Genomic DNA, 22715 nt, shown 5'->3' on the forward strand with positions numbered 1-22715 from the left:
TGTTGTTGTGAGCAACATCTTTACGTGATACTTTTGAGAGGACAGCACTCAAAGAGATCTTTCAGCTCGTTCCCGTTACAGAACGACAATTCTCCACAGAGCGCACTCCCCATTTAAAAAACACTAATTGGAGACCTCCCACAGCAAGTTGCTTATGCAAGGCAGGATGGGCAGAACAGCCAGTTGCTCCACTACTTTTAACTGCTCTTACACCAGAGGCAGCACCTCAGCTCAGGCAGCCCCTCTGCGAGTGCGCCTGTCCCATCCACCCCCTCTGACAGTCTGCAGGAGCACAGAGCATTTGGCTGATGGAAATCCTGGGGCTGCTCCAGCCTCTGCTCCTAGGTCCCACCGGTATGCTCTATGAAGGAATCCCATGGCTTTTTCTTGGGAGCCATCTAAGAATTAAAATAAACCCTGGGCTGTTTTGTAGTAATATTAAATAAAAGTGATTTGGGTGCAGCCCCACCAACTCGCTTGACACCAACTGCAGGCAGGGCACATCATGAAGCGGAGGTGGCAGCACTAAGAAAAGTCCTTTTCTTTTTCCTGATGGGGGAATGTTAAGGGGCCAGTGGCAAGCAGAAGCTGTAAATAAAACAGGCTTTGATTTCTTAACTTCGATTTACAAAAATCTCCTGTTATGAACAGTCTGGGCTTGCCAGAGCCTGATGCCACCCTGTAGGTGTCCTCAGCAATGGCGGCAGGGCTGATATGTGGAAGCTGAGCACTCCTCCCTGATCCCACTACTGCTTAGGCATGGTGAAGTCCCATGCTGTCTCCTGGGCGCATTTCCACATTGCCCGCATGAGTCGTGTGAAACCCATGTCCTTTGGCTTCTCCAAGCCCCTCATAAGGCGCTGCTTCATTATGGCAACAAACTCCTTGTTGCTCAGCTCGCCGTTCCCTGCAAGACGAAGGAAAAAAAAACAACCATGAGAAACACTAAAACCCACCAACAACCTGCATGCACTAACTTTAAAGGGAAGCAGCCACAAGTGTCATTTCTTGCAGACACTGAGATCACGCTTGGCTTCAACCACCCAAAATATCCTGCTGAGCAAGGGTTGCCAAACCACAGCATTTAAATCCCAACCCTACGGATGCTGCCCTGTGTAGCCTGGCACCACCACGCCTTGCAGGGCCTGCAGTGCTGGGGCTTGAAGACAGAAAAACAAATGCAAAACAAATGCCCATGCACCCACAGGAAACTTCACTAATCTAGTGAGGTTACCGAGAATTATGTCAACTAAATTTATGTTAAAAATAAGATTATAATGAAATAGCAAATTTTACTCCGTAGTTGCTTAACCTCTGGGAGTTTTATTTGGGGCGCTGGTTGATCGGAGGGGAGGGCAGCAAGCCACAGTGCCATCGACAGCCTGACACCTGCCTGCTGAGGGGCTGATGCCTTCCTGCCACGATGCCACACGTATCCTGTTGCTTGTTTTGCTCCCCTGCCAATGGTGCACAGCTGACAACACTGATTTTAGCTTTTAGGGAGCAGCATAGGAAAGCAACCCACCTTTGGGCACAGAATAAATATGAGGGACATCAGCCCTCAAGAAACAAACCTGCCGGTGCCATCGGCTCCCCAGGACAAAGGAGAGGGAATCTCTCTGTCTCATACAGGGGATGACATCATTGTATTTCATGAACAAGTTTCTTCCTTTGAGAGCTTTTTTCCTGCCTTACATCCAAACGCAAATCTGGGCAGCAAAATTCCAGCAAACTATCAAGGGGCTAGTAAAACTCCCTCCAGTGCTGCACCGTTTTTTGATGCATGCACATCCATAAACACTGATAGAGTGAAAACACACCAAAAAAAAGAGGTCTGCACTTGCATTTCCACTTGCCTCCTTCCTTACACAGACTCCCTCTGGCAACCACAGTCTTTCCCCCCAGAGGTTTGCTATCAAAATATTTAGCAGATTCTCCTATGAGAGGATGCAAACAGAGAATATTTGGCTATGCTTCAGTTTAATCTTCAGCCTGATCATCTGGCTTGAGGATTGCATTGGGAAGTGGCACTGAAGCACAGAGAAAAATAAAACGAGATACAACCTTAGAAAGATGCAAAGAAGCAGGTGGGGGCTGAAACCAAGAGGGACAACAAGGAATAAAATAATTAAAGACATTTAAAAAATGTTCGCTTATATCAGAAAACAAACAGCTGTCTATGCATCACTGGTGCCACTCAGAGCCGCCAGATCCTAGTGACTGCTGAAGAAGCAGGATGCCAGCAGGGTCTCTGGTACCACTAATTCTCATTAAATTAACCTGAGACTGCTTCAGTGTGGCAACAAGCTATCCCAAAGCACTTGCATCCTCTGTGGGCCAGCAAAGAAACGAGCAGGGTACAGAGCTGCCGCTAATTAAGCTGATATTTGTCCAGACGCTGGAGGAAAAGTACCAGACAAGCTCATTTCCAACACTGGAGCATAATAGCTGATTTCATTAAACAAAATAAAGAGTTTTGTGGGAGAAAAAAAGAAGCTGTGCATGCCAAATGCTTGCATCCAGTGCTTTAAGATCAACATCTTGGAAGCTGGGAACCATCAGATACCTTTCCTAGGAAGGCAGGAGCATCAGTACAAATCCATGGTCAAAGATCAGATGAGCCACAGCCATGTCAGTCTTTCCTGGTTGGCATTTCCCCCCTGTATTTCCTCCCCCTGGATCAAATCCTGCCTAGCCTGGCCAAGAGGTTGGGGTCACTCACCATCACAGTCGAAGAGTGCAAACACCACGTCACACACGTGGTCGGAGAGCTCCACCTTGGCCACTGTCCTGGCCACCTGCTGCATTGTCACTGCAACAGAGGAAGGGCACAAGGTTAGCAAGGTGTCATGATGGCGATCTGCCAACTGCACCAAATGCAGGCAGAGGAGCGGAAGACTTTTCTCCTCCCCAGAAGACCGCCTCAAAGAGGCTTGAAATAAGTTTCATCCCTAGCTCATTCAATACATGCCCCCAAACCAGGCTCCTCAAAGCCTTTGCCTTCCTACTGCAACACCACATGGGGTGTGGCAAGGCTGCTGGTGAGCACCCGTGTTCTGATACCTGTGTGTTCAAAATAAACTTTAAAACACTGAGTTGACATGTTTTTTTTCTCCCCCTTTGGTTACAAAATCAGAAGTGTCAGCACTACAGCAAACACAAGGTGGAAAACCTCTCCTGGCAGGTTTGATCAACAAGGCAGCTCCTTCCGACCGTGTTGCAAAGATAATGCTCTGAACCAACTATTCCAACAGGCCGGGAATGAAACCGGCCAGTTTTCCTGTTAAGCAACCCAGGGCCAACAATTGCAGAACAAACCCATCCACTCTCCCTGCAACAGGCTTTGCAGCCAGCAGACAAGATTAATCTTGCAATAAAATAAAGAGTTGTAATGAATTATTTTACTTGCCCCCCAACTCCCCTGCCCCCAGACTGGCAGCTGAGCCCATCAGTAAAGAAGTGGTACTGTAGTTTTACTCATGCCTCTAGAACTAAAGAGCCATCCACGGAGCTATCAAACTGGCAGGGTTATGCAGTAGAGTTTGCTGCATAAGGGGAAACACGCCCCACCTCACTGGGGCTGGTTTAGCTCTTTCCCCTATATGTATTTGTGTGCATCTGGCTGCTCTCTGGTCTCCCTTTGACTATTGCAAACTGAAGGAATGAGGGGAGATAAGAGCAGCTGAGTTGTCACCATTTGTCAGGGTTGAAACACCCTGTTCTCTTCCAGATACTCAATAAAACGTAAGGGTTTTGCATGAATGCGAGCATAATTTAAGTTCAATCACTTCCCTACAAAGCCTGACCCAAGGAAACCTTGTCTGAAGACACTGCAGCGCGGCAGCGAGCCCACAGCAACTGGGATGAACATTTAGCTGTGGAGTTGGCAAGGCAAAAGAGGGAAGTGGTGTGACACAATCAGATTGAAACCAAAAAAAAAAAAAGCTCTGCTTTCATCCTTCTGGGTTCATGCACTCTAGTCCTTTTGCAGAGCTATTGGCCCTTCAGAAATTTCAAAGGGTTGCATGTCAGAAAGGAAAAAATAAGCACCTATCTATACTGTAATTGGATTTATTAGAAACCACATAAAGTGTTTCTAACGGGATTATTTTTTCCCCCCATGAATGTTCAAGACTATTGGTTTCCTCCATCCCATTTCTGCTCCTCTGAGTGAGGTTTGGTGTTTCTGAGGAGGAATCCACAGCGATCATTAGGTCTTTTCCCCCTATAAAATCCCTCCTTTTACTAAATAATGCAGGAGAAAACTGAAATTAAACAAAAGGTTGATTAAAATATATATAACCTCAAGTAGGCACCTGCTGTTTGCCTGTAATTATTCATTTTGAATTAAAATCCTCTCCTACATGACAGATAGCTCTGGTCTGCAGTCTACTCTGTATTTTAGTTCTGTCACTGTAAGTCAGGATATGGCCACTGCTCCTGTGCGTGTCCTGCTGGCAGCCAGAGCCTGCTTTGGGGGCAGCAGAGGCAATGTAATCATTAAAGAAAACGTGAATTAATTTTGTTCCCGAATCTTGCCAGCTGAGTTGTGGGGAGACTGCTGTCTCTCCCAGCCCACCCACATCAACCAGGCTGCAGAATATACTGCATCATGCATGTGGCACAGCTCTCAAGAAAACCTAGTTAGCAAAGAAGACAAGGGAATTAATGTTTTAAGTGCAGGGACAGCCACCACGTCCCTGCATCCCTTTCTTTTCATCTCTCCTCTTCTTAATATGCACAAATTAGCCAGCAAAATGCAACACAACTGAATGAATGAACTGCAACACAAGCGAGCGGATACATTAGATGGCAGCAGCCCACCAAAAAGGGCTTTAACAGTGTACCATTTAATTAGCTTACACTGACATCAAACACCAACAAATTCAATGACAAAGCTGCCTTCAGCTTTCTCCATTGGATCCAAGAGGGAGGGATGGATGGCCAGCATCACACATATCCCAAACCAGAGAGGGCAACTATAGATTGCACACGTATAATGAAGTATTTATAGGTCCTCTTTGATCAAACGCCATGAACACCGGAGCCAAATGGTGGATGGCATAATCCTTTTTACCAAGATACATGCCCTGCCTCTGGATTTTACATATGCCTTTGTAAAAGGTGCCTTTCCCCTCCCCAATTAAGCAATGCTTGTTCCCTAAATACACTACTGGCTCCAGCCAGCTGCAAAATATGTGCTGTAACTCCTACCCGCCACATGCACTGCTGGGGGACTTCAGTAACATGTAAAGTTCAAGGGAAAATAAGAGGTTTAGGTAAAAGAAAAGAGTTTATCTAGACTTATTTCTCAGTTTATTTTTTCCCCAGAAAGTTCTTTTGCTGGGGAGACACTTTAAAACACCTCAACTTTGGCAACAGCAGAGGTTTTAAGTGCTGTAAGCCACCTCTTACCCAAGACCCACATCTTCAGAAAGCAAAAGCAAATCTGTATTTCCTCAGACAGCAACAACAAATTTCATTTAACTCCTCTTAAACGTAAATCTTCTTTCAAGGTGTTCAACCAAGCTTTGACACCATCCTCTCCTCTCGGGTACACCCTACTGAAGAAGTTATTTGCTGTAGTCTTGAAGGGGAAAAAAAAAAAGAATTATGTCTTCAATTATAAAGTTATGTTTTCACCCCCTCCTTCCATCTCTACAGGGTGTCACCTGATCCTTCCCTCCTCTTTGACATGTGCTTATTTATTTTTCATGGCCGGTTTTACCAGCTGTAATTTGTAGCCACCAGTTACTTCTTCCTCTCTTTATTAATCCCACTGTGTATGTGTCACCTCCATCACATTGTTCTTGCTCAATGCAAAAATTCTGCAAAATGTTATTTCACAGGAGCTGCATGACTGTGCTGTGCTCGGTAATGATTTTGTTGATTTTTAAGGAGTCATAAGGAAGGGGAAAGTGTCTCTGCTTTCCACTTTGATGCACACACTCCAGGCTGCAAGGTATCTCAGTGAGGCAGCTAAATATTGAAGTAAACCTCTCACCATAATTTCTTTACTGTTTTGCGAAACGAAATAGGTGCTGTCAGCGAAACATCTCCTAAAACAAAGCTTGTTCAGATTTGGGCATTTGGGATGGCTGCATCCATCTCTACATGGGAAAGTCTCCTAGATTTTATACCACCGAAAAACAGTTACACAGTTCTATCTTGAAGAGCCATGTGGCTTTTAAAATTTCTAGTGTCTACCACTGGTTCCTCTACTGAGCCATCTGAGTTTCTTTATGCAAGTTTAGTGTCCAACACAGTTATCTTTTTTTTTCCCACTCATCTTTTTTTTTTTCCCCACTCCAATTCCCAGAACTGCACTGTGAGTAATGCCTCACCAAATGCTTACAAACAGGGCTTTTCTATGGCTGAGAGCCTAGCCAGATAGCAAACCTCACTTTTTTTCCTCCATCTTGAGATTAATCACACATTTTTCCAAACTAATGGGCAGCTGGGCTGCTGCTTTCTTTTCCTTTTTAACAGCACCCAGGGTGACAGGAGCAGGGCTCTCTGCCCTAGGCAGTTCCACGCTGCAGAGGCAGGACACGTATATTTTAGGCTCCCAGAAACCAGGCTATGTAGGGTCTCACACTGATATGCACATTTCATTTTAAGCATCCCAGCTGGAAATGCTGGATGCCATAATTGACAATATAGCTAGAAAGAGTCGAACTTTTTTCAAATCAATTCATCTGTACGTACCAGAATATCCATCCATAAGAGAGATGTACAAACCCTATGCAATCCTGTGGCACAACACATTTATTCTTCTCAAAATGTGAGGCTGCAGCCCTGCAGCTGAGCAGAAACTGTTTTGACATGAAAGGGAGCATGACGGAAAGTCATGGAGATCACGCTTCTTGGAAAAAAGCGGAGTTACCAGACCAAAGGCTGAGCTGATGCACTGTTTATGTAACATTCACAGTCATAAATAAGTAAAGAAAGGAGAATCCAACACAGAAAATGGTTTCTAAACTGAAAGGTATTCAGTGTCTTCCAGGGGCTGTTGATCTATGCAAAGCTTGTCCTCAGGGTTACCAACCTGATTTATTAAAGCCTTGTGGACGTGCATCCTCTGTTGTGATGGAGCTTTGCCCAACAACTCGTTGCATCAGCACTCAGCAAACACTGCACCATAACTGTGCGTGTACTAAAGCCAAAGGGCAGGCGAGCTCCAGACCCTTCATGCTTGGGGACAGTGTGCCAAGCATTTCCATGGTCCCTGTCCATCAGGACATAAACACACACACACACACACACACACACCCAGCACACTGGTGTGAGGGAAAAGGTGACAACCTGTGACCATGGCTTGCCTCTGCAGGACACCACATTTCATTGTTTGATTCTTCTCTTTCTCACAAATTACTGCAAATACTCATCCAGGCTTTCTTGTATGTCCAGAGAGGCGATGGCATCTCCATCCTTGGAGATACCCAAAACCTGACTGTAGGTGGCCCTGAGTGAGCTGCTGTAGGTGACCCTGTTGGACTAGAGGGTCTCTAGACATCCCTGCCAACCTCACCCATGCCACAGAAGTCCTGCCCACCCAACCACCAGCGCTCACTACGTGCCATTACTCCAGAGGAGCGAGCTGAGCTGCACCTTCATGGGGGACTGATTTCTTTCATCCAGCTCTGAAGGCAGATTAAAGCAAGCAGCAACGGAATGACAAAAACATGCTGCACTCAAAACTCTTCTCTACCTCCTTCCAAATTCCCTGTCAAGTTTGCAGCCACTTCAAGCTCCATACTTCAAATAAAATGATCTTCCATTAACCCCTCCTGGGCTCCAGCCCTGCTTTGAACTGGCTGAGCCACTGGAGCAAGCAGTGGGCTCAGCCGCCTCCCCTCGCTTTGGCCCATCTCTAGGCAAAGCACATCTGTGTCTTGCCCTAAAACACAAAGGAGTTATAGCGCGGCTCTCTGCTGGAGCCAGCAGCACAGCTGCTTGGAAAGTCTGGCTGCAGACAGTGCCAAAAAAAAGTGCAACTCACACTCTTGCCTCGAAAGGGGAATAAGTGACGAATTCGGCTCCTGTCCTGCTGCCAGCTGTAAGCCCACGCTGGGAAAGTTTTCTAAGCAATCCTTATGATTTAAGAGAATGATGGCTATTATGTTTCTGGTAAAATGAAAGATGGACTAACAAATAATACATGTGTTATTCTATGGGTCATTAAAATAGAGGTTTATGATCCTTTTTAGAAGAAGAGAGGACTTTAATTCAACACTGAAAACAGCTTGTCAAGCTACGGCTGTTTGATGCCATCCATTTTTTTTCCTCTTAGATTTTAAACAGACCTTCTAAAATTATAATAACGTTTGCTGCATTAGGTTAGCAGTAATTTATTTTATATACTAACTATCCTCTTCCTTCTCCCCGTATGATGAGTAGTTGGTTTTTAACAAGCAACCTTGTGAAAGGTTGACTTTTGGAAGAGTACACTCCATTTACTGCTTATTTGATTTGTGGCTGCAATATCCAGACTGAGTGCACACATATGGAAGTGGGTAATGCATAGACAATTCAGGCATGGGAGCACACAGATCCCTGCTGCAAAACCCAGGTGTATCACTGTAGTTCGCTTTGCACCTTCGTCGGGACCACAGCAAAATGCTCTCTTCATGCCTCCTGCCCAGAGCATCTCTGGGTTGAGCAGCACAGAAGGGTGCAAGGGGTAATTTGTGTCAGCTACCAGACACACATGAAGAGGGCTTTGCAGAATAACCCTCCTCTTCTGCCCAAGCCCGAAGAAATGTCTCCCAACAGCCAGGACCCTGCAGGCCCCAGGGATGGGTGTCTGGGGACAGGCGAGCCCGCAAGCGGTTTGAAGCCATGTCCCGCACACCACCAACCCTCCCCAAGGTTTACTTACTCCAGCCAAATAATCCCAGCTCAATGGCTGGGGCTTCAACACAAGCTCATTAATTGCACATAATTAAACAGCAATCACACTGATTTACCAACTGCATGTGGACCTAAATACTCCACAAATGCATATTCCATGACTGGGCAATTGCTAATTTACTGTAGACACCAAGTAAATTGGATTTGCTGGAGTATTATCTCCTTGTGGGATGCTGCAGAAAGGGCTGTGCAGCAGCAGCACATCCATGCTTCATATTTTTACTTTTAAATGAGAGAAAATCATATTGCCTTCTTTTAAGTCTTAAGATAACAGTGATCTAAAACAAAGAGTATAGATGATTTCCCCCAAACAATCAAAGACGAAAAGGGCTGCTGACACACACAAGAAGAGATGCGACACATTTGACTCCCTTCTGTAATTCCACTGCCCAAAAAACTATGAATGTCTTAATATTCCCACAACAGCAGTGGTTGGAAGAACAGCTTACTTCAGAAACTTTTTATTTTGCATCTGCCTAAATATATCAGCTTTAACTTCCTAGTAGACAAGAGTTTCCACCTAGCCTAAAAAACTTTTAATGAGTTTGCCAGGTTGTTTTTTTTTAAGTTCCTAGTCTGAGTATTTTAAAAAAACAACTCTCAAAAAAAGATCTAGAAACAAAACCCACACACTTCTGACAGATCCTGGCAGTAGAGAGTTGGACTTTTTTAAAATGTACGGGTGGTTTTGTTTTGTTTTCTCATTATTTTAGAAGAACGTTGTGTCAGATCTGAGAACATACCTGCCTGATAGGGATTAGCTCAGAAAATGAAACACACAATGAGATGAAGGAGGATATGGATTATGACTATCACCAAGCTCCCCAGGACACACCATCTCTGAGGTTTATTCAGTCACCTACTCCAGCACGTGCAGCGCCTGGACTGTGGGTTATCTGATGAGAGCCTGCTCTGGGCAGACTTTAATGCTCAGTCTGGCACCTTAGTGGGGTTCCAGTGCTCCCGCCGCTCCTTCCCTCCAGCTCCAAGGGTGCCTGCCATTAACTGGATTTCAGATCACAAATGCAGCAGCTGGCCATACAGCTCTTATTTCTAGGCAAAGTCTTTTACTTTTAAGCAAAGCTGAAACAAAGCAAAGGCTGAACAGTTCCTAACACCAGCTCCGCTGCCGGTTACTGCCTCTGCTGTGTCGATCACGGAGACTTCTACAGAAGATAGAGTTTGCAAGAATACTTCTTATAATACTGCCTGTCTTTGTCAACAATTTTTCAAGTACTTTGTAAAAGGAGAAAAAGCTTCACTTGAGAAAACGGGGATGAAGAAGAAACATTGCCATGGCCAGGATCTGGTACCAGACTCACTAGGTCATCTTGCCTCTGCATGTATCAGGCCTGATTGGTCCTGCTGAAGATACCACGATAGTATCACTGCTTACTAATCGGTCACCATGAAATCACTGCTTCCTAATCTATTCAAGCTATACCTTTCAGCCTTTTTTTCCCTGTATATCTAAAACTGTGAAAGTTTAAAACCTGAAATCCCTCTTTATCCGTGAATGTAGCAAGTCAAACCTCTCGTTACAGAGAGGAACTTTGATCTTGGTACATTTTAACCTGTCAGCCTGGGCTCGTTCAACATCTTCCCAACTCCAAGGACACAGCATGACTCATGCTCCCTCAAGCTTTCAGCACCCGTCCATCTCACAAGTTTTAAGTCCATCTCACCTTTATCAAGCGAAGCTCCTGCCATGTGGTAGAAGCTCAAAGCCGTGTCCACATCATTTATGTTCTTCAGAAAAGTGAAGAAGCTCTCCACCTCCTCAAATGTCAGCCCCTAGGACAAAGAAAGGGTCTTACAGTGATGGGAAAAGGAGATTGTGACACTACCTGGATTACATATGACAAAGTGACTTATCGGCCCAAGTTGCAGCCACAGGGGAAATCATCTGCACACTCAAGACACTCCTGCCTTGGCACCTGAAGATACGGTTTGCGACCCATGCTTCTGTTTATCCATCTCTGCTCCCCTTCTGGCCCCAACAGTCGTGCAAGGGGAAGGGACTTCCTTGTGTACAGTCAGCAGCGGCCAAGACCAAAAAGCGTTTTTCTGGCTCTTGCTCCACAGCCAGCTCTTGCCCAAAAGCGCAGACATACCACAAGCCTGTGGCTGGGATGCAGGAGACAGCTGGAAGCAGGTTCATTAATGTATTGTTTTTAAGCCTGCACACTTGCAACAACAATAACAAAGTAGTTCACGTGCTGCAAAGTCTCTCCCAAGAGATTCAGAGATCCCTGGAGGGATCCACGTCTTACTCAGTGTTGCAGAAGGTGACATTGCAAACCACAGCACGTATAGAGTGCCCCAGTTAGCTTTGCTGCTGGTGGCAGGATGGCTGCGGGGCTGCATTGCTGCCTGCTCTACTTACCGGCACAGTTGCCTGGGGCTCGACTCACCCTGGGACGGGTGAGTGTGCACTGGGTGAGTGCCTACAGCCACAGAAAGGCATCCTGAGATCTGCCAGCACTGGCATCGCTGCATCCTAGCACAGCCAACGGGTAGGCAGGGGATAAGAGAGACACTCCTCTCTGCACTGATCTGACCGGTGAGGAGGGAGCACACTGGGAGAGCAACTGCCAGCGAGTGAAGCTCTGGGACCTGCACCCAGTTCCACTACACAACACAACATCCAGTTTTATCGACCCGTTTAGCGCCAGCACAACTGCATCACTGCTGGGACAAGAGCTGCAGCCTCCAAACTCCCTCACCACAGCCATGGCCCAGCAACAGAGGTAAATCAGTACTATGGTAATAACCACTCAGCCTTCCTCTCTGGAAGAGATAAATCAGCTTGTCAAGAGGAGTTCAGGTTCAGGCTCCCCCTGTCCTGTCTAGCATGATAGACTGATACAGCAAGATACTAAAAATCCCATCTGCATAACACAGGGCGGTTTTATGGTTTGATGGAAGAGCACACATTCAGTGGGTACTGTCAAATACAAATGTATACAATCTGTTGTAAACCTGCTCAAAGTCTTCCCAACAACTTCTAATCAAGGAACAGCCACCTATCTTTTTTTGCAAAAAAAAGCACATTTTTTACAATCTTCTCATACAGACATGGTACCTCTAGAACTGTAAGCAGAAAAATTAAAGAACATTTGCAGTTTGTTCCTATCTTTGCTATAACTGAATATGTGGCAATGCACCACTGATGTACGTTGCACAGCGTGCACACTGACAAATGCAACAGCAGGCCTTGTCAGCCCAGATTTCAAGGATGCAGACCAAAAAGAATGAGACAGCAAAATGCACACATGGACAAAGAATATGAAAAAATCCCCAGTTACTGTACAGGAAGCTTTCCTAAATGTATACCTGCTCTGCTTCCCAAGCGGCATGCTAAAAGATGTATGGCAGAATTATATAAAATACTATCCTAGCATAAAAAAAAAAAAAAATCAAGTAAATCAGGTACTTCTGCAGGAAGTACTGCAGATTCCTCTGGTTTTTACAATGGATCTACAAGAGAAAATATCCTTGCAATTCAGATGCCCACCCAGACACCTCCCTGCTACACATTTCCTCATGAACAGGCTCCTGCCTGGGAGCGGAGCACTAAGAATGGGTATGTGTACTTTCAGGCCAGCAGATGACACTGTGCTGTGATTTACCTGCTCTGTTTGGGACATCTGAGGTTTGTAGTAGTAGCTGCAAGTCATCTCAGCAGCTATTCTAAGCAAAGAGCCCTAAACTTTGTATTTTCCTGGAATCTTCCACCACAAAATGGCAGATATTAAGGCCAAACAGCATTGCGGGCCCCTTGTTTAGTACCAATAGTGCAGTTGCTATTGCATGTGGACAGATACTGACCCTCTGCAGCAAAAATGCCATCAGCATCATGAAATCTAGTATTTTATTGATGAATCCTATAGTTGAGGCTGGCATCAGCACTAACTCCTTTCCAGCTGCTAAAACAAAAATAAAATCAGAGACTGAGACAGTCTCAGGCTTTCACTGACAAGTCAACAGATGTATGATGACCTTCATCAGTCAGAAATCCGTGTATGGGAATTTATCTACTCCCCATCAATAAGTTTGTCAGCTCAGCTCTTCCTAAGTTGTTCATGTTTCCATGAAAGACCAATAGAAGTTTCCATTATATGACAGAGGCTTGTGTTAATTTGGAATCACAAGAAATTGCGTATCTGGGGGGCACTAGGATAGCAATTATGGGATCTGGATGATCACTTCTTTCAAGGCATTTGTAGGTCTAGCTGTTGATTCGTAAGCCTGAATCCTTTCATCATTTAAGTAATACTAGCGATACATAGGCAGGCAGACTCCAGAAATGTGTATCTGCTTACAACATGCATTTTACAACAGCTCAGACACCTTCTGCAAAAGTTAGGACTGTTCACCCAGGGACCATTACATCTCCCTTGCACCCTCTGCCATCTCAACAGCCCCATCATGCAGCCCCAAAGCATGTGTAGATGACGACCTGAATCACTAGTTTCTGAAGAGTCAGCTTAGTTTTCTATCAGTTAGGGAGACATAAACCAATACCTTTCTTGTAAGTGCTACTGATGACTCAAGTCCTTTTTACTAGGAGAAAAGCAGCTGTGTAAGTGTAGCTTGAGTTGAGGGGAATCATGAACAATTCTAACCAAAGTAGAGTGTGGCAGATGCACTGAATATGCAGAGGAGTGCACATATCCAGGGTAAGATGGGATTTGTCCTCAAGAAAAATAAAAATAAAAGCAGATTATCAATTAATGCAAGAAAACATGCCATTCCCAAAAGCAGGAACGTAGAATAATGATGCTGGAAAATGACTAAAGGTTAGATTAAAACCTTTAACATTTTGATAAATTGCATTTCCAAGGTAAAGCTTGCCAGGCAGGTTTGGTACAATTACTGCCATTCCTTTCCCAGCATCACACTACTAAAATCATCTTACTCCCACTTTCTTTGGAAAGCAATAGCAAGTCAAAGCCCCTAATGCCTTTGGCATGGAGAGGAGTTACAGCAGGTTAGTAAACTGTACAGGTAATGATACTACACAGCTATAGAGGTAGTCTAGTGAAGCGTCAAAAGAAAGGATTTGGGGGAAAATTAATCCTGCAAAACAAGCTTGCATCATAAACCTCTCTGACCTACACAGAGTTCAGTGACTGGAGAGTATTGCAGGATAAATGAAGTAGCTGGGTGGCTTTAACGTCTCTTTGAGGTCTGGGAGCCAAAGGGAGAGCAGTGGATAGCACTGGCTCCACTCCCTTTTTTTACACAATGGGAGTAAAGCAGAGCCTGACCAAAGCAGCAGCTTGCTCTGCAGATGTCTGGGCTACAAACACAGAGGAAGAAGCAACACCAGTGTTGAGCTTCTGCAGTCTCAAGCGGGAGAATGCTCTCTGGGTTACCACTCCACCATTCATTTACAAAGAAAATTTTGCAAGCACACCCCTGAACACGTTATCTGGAAAGCTCAAAAGGTGGTTAACATGATTCTGGTCATGGCAGTCCTGTTCCTAAAGAGATGGGGAAATTTAAGCTATGTAAAACCACTGTGATGATCCCCAAGGTGATCCAATAGAAGTACATAAGTGTACTTCGATACAGTGTGCTGCACACAAATCTGCAAGGATATGGTTTTCTAAAATACCCCTGGGGAAAAAAGAACCCCACAAACTTTCCAGAAAAGTTTCTCTTATATAAAAGACATGGCAAAGTTAGGCACCAGCCTGGATTCTCTATGAGACAAAATCTGCTGAAGTGGAGGATTTTGGTGCCTGATTTCTCTAGCTCTGCATAAGCATTGACTTTGAGCTGCCCTGGTTGCAGTAAAAGGCTTATCTGCCTCCAGTGCAAAGTGGCTGGCGCTTCTTGCATCCTTTAAATCTCCTTAAAGCACTAAATATCTTGTACTTCTTATCACGGAGGCCGTCTCGTTTTAGGATTTTGGCTGTTTCATTCTCCCCAGTCTAAGGAATCATGTTTTTTCCACCTGTTTCTTGCAAATGTAATTTTTTTGTCCTAATCCCCAGTTTTGCTCCCTGAAATAAATAAAGAAAAAGACTTGCTCCGAATCCGGATATTTTCAAATAGAAATAAAATTTGGCTGATTTGCAGATGAGGAATAAGGTAAAAACAAAAAGTTCTTCCTGTGCCACAGATGTCAGTGTCTTGGCTTACACATGAAAGGAAGAAAACATCTGCTCTAAGAAACCTTCCAAAATAGCACCCTCTTCCTAATTTCTCATATACCCAGCTACTGTTCAATAATATATACACACATGTGCATATGTATACATATATATATATTTTAAAAAACCCAAATCACAGCAAAAGAATTTACAGTTTGGGAACATTAACAAGAAAGAGCTCTTATTTTCTGTTAGACACACATCACAGCTAAGTATTTTTTCCACAAGAAATCAAGTGATTCCTGTTAAAACTTGAAGGGAGCAGAAGTATTGGAAAAGCCAAATCTGCAGTGTCTTATTCAAAGATCAAATAAACGGACACAACCTTGGAAATATCAAGTCTCATTTAAGCTGGCGACAAAGAGCTTGAGAAGTGAGATTTCCAAATATTAACACACAATGCGTCTCAGATCCAATGACATGTTGACACCATCTATTGACAGCAGCGTATTAAACACTGAACCTATTTTCCTACAAAACATGAGACCATCTGCAAAAAAAAGCTCTTTCTGTAAGCCCAGGGCCAGGAGAAGATGCAGGTACTGTGGGTCCTCCGGCAGGAACGCCACGCTGAGCATGGCCTTTTCGCTCATTTATGGTTCCCTGCAATTTTTCACATTTTGGCATTATTTGCAGTTAATACAGACTATTAGCCTCCGTGCCCTGCTGCTTCAGTACACCCAAATTCTCCAGCATCAGTGAAAGATAGAGAAAACAGAAGGAAAAATTCACTGGAGTGGCTTTACATGAACTAAGGATTCCTGCACACCACCGGAGTCCAGTCAAGGCACCAAAAAGGGACAAAAAAGAATGAATTGCTGGCCAACACTTGTGTTTTGTAACACACCTTGCATCTAAACCAGTTAAGAAGTGAATGCCAGTTCTGATGTCACAAGGAAGCAGCTCTAAAACAGTCAGACTGACCCGATATGTAGCCAAAGGCTTTCCATCCATTCTCCTTTTGATGAATCCCTTGTTTATAACCTATTAATAAAACAGTTAATAAAAGAACAATCCATCTTCATAGGAGCAGACGTGAAATTCTAATACTGAAGTAATTTAGCAGCCCATACTTGCCTTACCTGATAAAGCACATGCTTTCGGTCTGGATGCCTTATTCCAAGACTAAATTAATGAGTATAGGATCTTCAACCTTATTCCTCTCTAAATCATAAGTAATTCAAATAATTTTTCATGTAAGTTAATGACTAAATAATAAACTGCCCGCTCACAGCAGCTAATTAATCCAAGGTTGAGCCAGTAGCTAAGAATTGCTCTTCAGTGTTTATTCTGGCTCCAGACCCAGGGTGCTGTTCAGCAAATTTAAATTTTGAAAGTTACAGCATCCATTTTAACAGGGACAAGCCTACACCCTGATCTGGTCACTGACCACTGCGCTCCCACCTCTTCCATCTCCCTGCTGCTGGCAAAGTATTTATCATCTGCAAAGTCAGCGTGTCTCCCCACACTGCTAAACAAGGTGTGGATGCTTTTCTTAAGAAGATGGAGATTGCTTACTCATTTATCAGTACGGTGCGGGATGGCTGCCCCCACCACAACTTCCCAAATTTGGCACTGACCTCTCCATCTTGGAAGTGCTTCTTGAGCTGCTTCAGCATGATGGTGAGCTTCTTGGACTGCACCCCGCTGTAGGCCAGCAGCATGCTGCCGAACTGCCGCTCCGTGATCCGCCCTTCCACCGGATCGTGCCGCTCAAACTGGAAGCAGAGAAAAAAAAATAATATAAAGGTATATGAAAACAAGACTGCAGCAGAAAGCTCCACCCAGGGTAAGGGCATGAAAAACACCGCAACAAAAAATGAACATTGCAGGAAACACTCATAAAGAAGAAATCCTAATGCATATGAATATTTGCTTTTCCCCAGGACTGTATCCGTGAAGAAGTCAACATTTTCCCTACATGTTATTCCTTGGACAACTTCTGGAGAAAATCTTTGTATCTTGCCCTCCTAGTTTCATCTCGCAGGGGGACAGTATTTGTAGAGGTGGACTTGAAAAGACAGAACGATTGCCTTAACTTGAAACCAAGCTAGTGACCACAGGTCACCAAAGAGGGTGAAAAGCAAGAAGTACTAAGGTGTTCTTCACATGCACTTCCAGCTTGGAGATCTGAACAAGCACCCAGAGAACTCCGCTGCTCAAGTGACTTTCTGATTGATCAAAGATCTGTCTGAGACTGAGCTAATATGCAAGAGTGTGCTTCAAAAGAAGTTCATGTAGGTGTGGTTCCATGATTGCTATAAAGGGGCATAATGGTTAATAGCCCAGGAAACAAAAGTCTTACAAAAACTAAGTCTCATTTTAGCTCTTCTCTGCTCCAAGCCCTACAGCAGTGTCACAGCAAGGGAAGCTTCATGGACATACCTCACCTTCCCCAGTTCCAGAAAGTTCTCCTCATGCTCAGCCCCATCCAGTCTGCAACCCTTATGAATGGTGCTGTGAGGCCCCTGCAAAACTTCCCACAAGACCTTTGGCACAGAAGGGTTTTCTCCATTAATCCATCTCTCCAGCATTAGTTTATGTTCTCCCGGCTTTTGCTGCAGGGGAGGAGACAAGAGCAATTCCCCAGTTTGGGAAGATGCTGGGTTGGAGCACCACATCTGTGGTAGCTAAATAATGCAGATTTCACCTTTTCCTTTTTCCCCCCACCTCTTTGTGGCTCTACAAACATCAATGTTAGATTTCAACTGACACTAGTTTCACAAATCTCAGTATTCAGGACCCCTTATTTGATTTCCTTCAAATTTATCAGAAAACATATGACCTACGCTACAGCTGATCACAAGCCAGAAAATTACATTTAACAATAAAACTGATTTTTAAATTCTTACGGAACAATGTAGTACCACTGACTGGCCGTGATATTGCTTGGTGAGTTAACCATTTCTGCCTCAACTGCTCTTCTGTGTTTAACGACACAGCTAACACAAGCGCCAGCAAGGCACCTAACCGAGATCAAGGTGAGGAGATGAAAGCCAGCAGCTCCACCAGCCTTGCTTTCAACCCTTGTGTAGGCACAGCCCCAGACACAGCTGCTACATATGCTTTTAATACACTGGTCTTCAGCTATGCTATATAGCAACCAGGCTGCTTGCAAACAAGCTATTACAATTTCCATGTTAGTGCCAAGTTGGTGGTAAATATTTTTTAATTATTAGTATATCAGCCAGACTTTTGCTGCTTTTCCCAGTGGGATACTAAGTGATTCCTACTGCATTTGAAATGCGTGAAGTGCCAGGGCTGGAGGGGTTTGGATGGACTACGCTGGCAGGAGGCAGCTCTCAATCTAACAAATGCTGCTTCTTAGCACCTTGTACTTTCACCTGAGCGACCCACACAGTATTTGGGAAAAAGACGGTGCTTTTTAGTGTCATGTGATACAGACTCATGATGCAAGACATCGGCCTCTCCCCTTCTTGTGTGCTGGGGCAAGGAGAGGGAAAACTCATTTGGAGGAAAAGTATGTGTTCTTCGTTAAAAAGCTGAGGTAGTCTTTTTTACATTTTACAGTACCCAAGGGAGAAAAATTCACAGTCGGTACTGTTTCAAAAGCAGCACCAATGCTTTCTTCTAGTATAATATTCCTAATTTCATCCCAGAAGTCACAAACCAGTATTATTCTACCAACTGCCTTCAAATATCCCAAGTTTTAGCAGAGTTTTAGGTAGCATCTTTTATTGAAGGATAAGAAACAGGACCAAATCTCTCAAATCAACCTCCTAAGTGGCTAATATCCTTAGAAAAGTCTTGAGTCAAGTGTCTAAAAGCCCACTCACTGGTCCTCTCCCCCTGCCTCACATTAAGGAGCTGGCATTGTGCAGCTCCAAGGGCTAACACAAGCAGCACAGATCCCTGCAATCTCACAGATTGGGAAACAAAAAAGGGCCAACTCCTCACTGTTCTTCTGTAACTAGGCATTCAGATAGTGGTTAGATTTGCACTACTAGATGCAAAATAGACCAGAAATGAAAAATCAAAAAAACTTTTTGTCTTCTTTTTTCTTGTGATGTATCTCACACAAAGCTTTTTGGTGCTAACTTACTAAGATAAGAAAGCAGGACTATTCTCCAAATGCTATGCTGAAGAAGTCTTAACAGGAATATGATGATGAAACACAGCATTTCAGTCCAGCTTTCTTCTTTCTTTCCCATTTTTAGCTGTGACCCTGAGATGTTCAAAGCAATTGCCCCACTGCTGCTGCAGGGGGTCTCAGTGAGCCCTTTGGCTCCCCTCGCTTGGGCTTTCCCAAATAAAAGATGAAGATACACCTATAGTTTCAGGAAAGTTGGTACATTAAGAATAATGCTGTAATTTCCAATCAATGTTTGCAGCCATGCAGCTGGGAGAAAGGCAGACAAGCATGTTTTAAGCAGGATTACTTCTAAAATTCTATGCAAACTAACTTCTGCATCACGAATGCCACTACTGAAAACAGATACACTAGAAGTTACCTTATTTAGGGGCACCTATTACTAAACTTTATAGCTTACACTTTATAGCTAGAGAATAAGCAATGGGGAAAAAATGCTTATTCCTCCCATGATTCATCTTCTCAGCTTCTGTTCCCTGGGGTTTTAGGTATTTCCTTGGTGGGAAACTGCAGCTGGCAAACCTTTCTACAACATCTGTTAAAAATAAACCCAATATTCAAGTACAAGGATTTAATCAGCTCTGAGCAGCAGCATTGGAACATGGAGCACAATTAACATGCTGATGCTTGCACTATTTTTGGCATCTTACAAAATTTAATGAAAATGAAACAGTGTCTACCCTACTGCCATAACCCAAGTCTTGATCACAGCAGTAGCAAGAGACTCACCTGCAGCAGGTGCATGAGACAAAAGAGCTTTCGTCTTTTCATTTCTCATGCAGTTGGGAGATTGTGTTAAGTGACAAAATAAAGATAAAACAAATCTGATGAAGGAACTAAAATAACTTATTTATACACATATCCTTAAAGTACAAAACAGTCCTAAACCCCTGTGAATAAACCAACTCATTCCCCATCACTGTGGGCTCTAAAACTGGTTCTAACTTTTAATTTCTGCAGGTCGTCATCAGGTGCAGTGACGAGTCAAAACACCATACAAATGTTACTCTCAAGAAATACAAAAAGCCTGAAAACCATGAAATTAATGCTTCTTATTCCAGGTTTACCTCACTTTAAAGCAAATACCTTTAAACTGAAACACTCAAGGATGCCCAAAGTCAAATCCTGGAAGCCAAGCGTTACGCTTTCCCATAAACAGGCACACAGCAATGTCCATTGCAAAGGCCAGCCTAGAAAGGGGCTTGCAAGCAAGAGCTGGTCAACAACGAGTTCCCAAATTCAAATATAATCACCACTGAACTGAGAAAAAAAAGCAACAATATCATGGTGCTGTGTAAGTAACATTCAAAACTTATCTTCAAGCTAGTGTCAGATGCGTTTAAATTAATTACAGAAGGGATCAGTTGGGGAGGATGTCATTTAAAGATGCAGAAAAATTTTGGTGAGACAATTCTACCTATTTTTTCTGCCATGTTAGAAGTTGTGTATTCATAAAGAAACTTGGTTACAAATGATGCGAGTGGATAAATCTTGATTTCAACTTTTTTTTTTTTTTTGTTAAAAAGCTACCCCTGATACCCCCTTTCCCATCTCCCTGTCTAGGAGCAGAGGTACCAGATCTGTGCTCTCCTGACTTCTTGAATGTCTTCTGGCCAATCAAACACAGCTTGCCCACTGCCTCCACTTGAAAAGAAAGGAGGATGCAAATCCTACAGTAATTTTTCTTTCAGTACTCAATACACAGTCCAGGGACAGTGTTAAGTGTTAAAATCCACCAGGTACTTGAAAAGGCAGAAAAAATCAGTGTCCTTTCCCAGATAAACACGATCCTTTGCCTTTATGCATGTAACATTACTGCACAGTTTGTTCTTTCACTCACTTGGTGGGGGAAAAAAACTGCAAACCCCACAAGGATGGGGTACAGGACAGAGCACACTGAGATTTATTACAAGCAAACAAGTCCTCTGACAATCTTTTTCCCTTTCATATATCTTAAAGAAAGGACAAGCACAGCCAAGGCAATCGCTCAGCTGGCATCACAGGGCACCAGCAGGTGCAGGATGGAGCAGCTCCTGCATGTGACACCCACCACTGGAGATGCTGGGGAGGGAACAGGGGGGACCTACCCGTCTCCGAACTGCAGCCCCAAAAATCTATGCATGCAACACAGATGACCGTCAAGTCCAACACCTTCACAGCAGCTTCCGCCTGCAGCCACTTGGTGCCAGCAGTGGATTCTGCATCAACACAGCGGCAAGGATACAGTAAATAATAAAATATAACACACTCTCCAGTATTCTTCCTGCAAGCCAGGATGCCCAAGACGCTGAAGAAAATGTAATAGGCAGTATTTTGAAATTCATTATAAGCCAACATGACATGCAAGGAAATCAAAGGTGTTTATGAGAGGGTAAGAAGGCAGGAGAAATGGGGCACAGCATTCTCCCACTGCCAACCTGACCCAGCTTCACTAGCCCAGTCCCAGTAGCCAGTCCATGTACCATATTAGGATACTTCTGACAATCATTTAAAAGACTACCCATAACCTTAAACATGTGTTGAATATTTCTACCCCCTCAAACCACCCCTTTCCCATCAGACAGGACGAACATCTTCATGTTCCTCTATGAGCTGAAATGTGGGTAAGCTTCCTTCTAGCTTAGCTTTCTGTCTGAATAACTACTGCTCTTTCCTTCAATGCACAGAGGAAAGGCTTCACACCACGAGGAGAGCACAAGGCAAATCAACAGACAATTTTCTCTGCTTCCATATCCCCTTAATTGCATAACTTTATAGAAAGGGAATACAAGGATCCACCATAAAACAAAAGATCCATAATCCCTCTGCTTCCAGACTTTGTGGGTTTTTCCCCCCCCACTTAATCCACCTTCTCCTGTGGGAAACCACATGCCAGCTTCTGAAAAGCATCCAGCCTGAACCATGAGGAGCCACCATCATGAGAAATACCTTTATTAAAAAAAAACTGCTGGAACTTCTTAAACAGAAACACTGGTTTCCTTTCATCTCTCCTTCTGCCACCACCAGCTGCAAGGCTTCATTACTGGGAAATGAAGCAGCTCTGATGGCTAAGGAGCCATGTGGCACAGGCAGGAGGACCTCCTTAACTGTGGAGATGGGCATTGCAAATGCCTCTGCGGACTCAGCCCATCCACCTTGTAAACACAGACTTTTCCAGTTTGAGAAACAATGGGGAAAACAAGGAAATGTCATTTAAACCGAAGGTTTAGGGTACTAACAGCATTGTGTCTCTGTAAGTGCAGCCCTGCAGCCCTGGCATGCTGTATGTTGTGGGGCAAGGGCTGAATCGCCCCTTACGGTTCAGCCTTGGTGCAGTGGGACACATGGCTGGCTTCAGCTGAGACCTGGTGGTGTTTCAGAAAGAAAACGTAAGATACAATTTTAAGTTGACCCCAGGATATCCTTCCTTCAGGAAAAGTCAAGCTTGGGTACCAGACGTTCCTCCCTCCTTATTAAATCTGTCATAACCAATGGCATTAATATGGAAAATTTCTACCCAAAACCCCCAGTGCTGAAACCCTGTCTAA

General features: G+C 44.0%; 1 protein-coding gene across 7 annotated transcripts in view; it reads right to left on the reverse strand.

The window, feature by feature from the left end:
* Nucleotides 1-22715, reverse strand: part of MICU1 (mitochondrial calcium uptake 1) — a 105798-nt gene continuing 83083 nt past the window's right edge. For all 7 annotated transcript variants that reach the window (XM_080401659.1, XM_080401665.1, XM_080401662.1 and 4 more), the window contains 4 exons: nt 16658-16795; nt 10599-10707; nt 2723-2812; nt 1-907 (listed from right to left, as the gene is read on the reverse strand). In XM_080401659.1, coding sequence (XP_080257785.1) covers nt 747-907; nt 2723-2812; nt 10599-10707; nt 16658-16795 — 498 coding nt within the window. In that variant the 3' untranslated portion in view covers nt 1-746. The remainder of the gene's footprint in view (nt 908-2722; nt 2813-10598; nt 10708-16657; nt 16796-22715) is intronic.

The sequence above is a fragment of the Falco punctatus genome (genome assembly GCF_963210335.1).
Source record: "Falco punctatus genome assembly, chromosome: 9".
Classification (NCBI taxonomy): Eukaryota; Metazoa; Chordata; class Aves; order Falconiformes; family Falconidae; genus Falco; species Falco punctatus.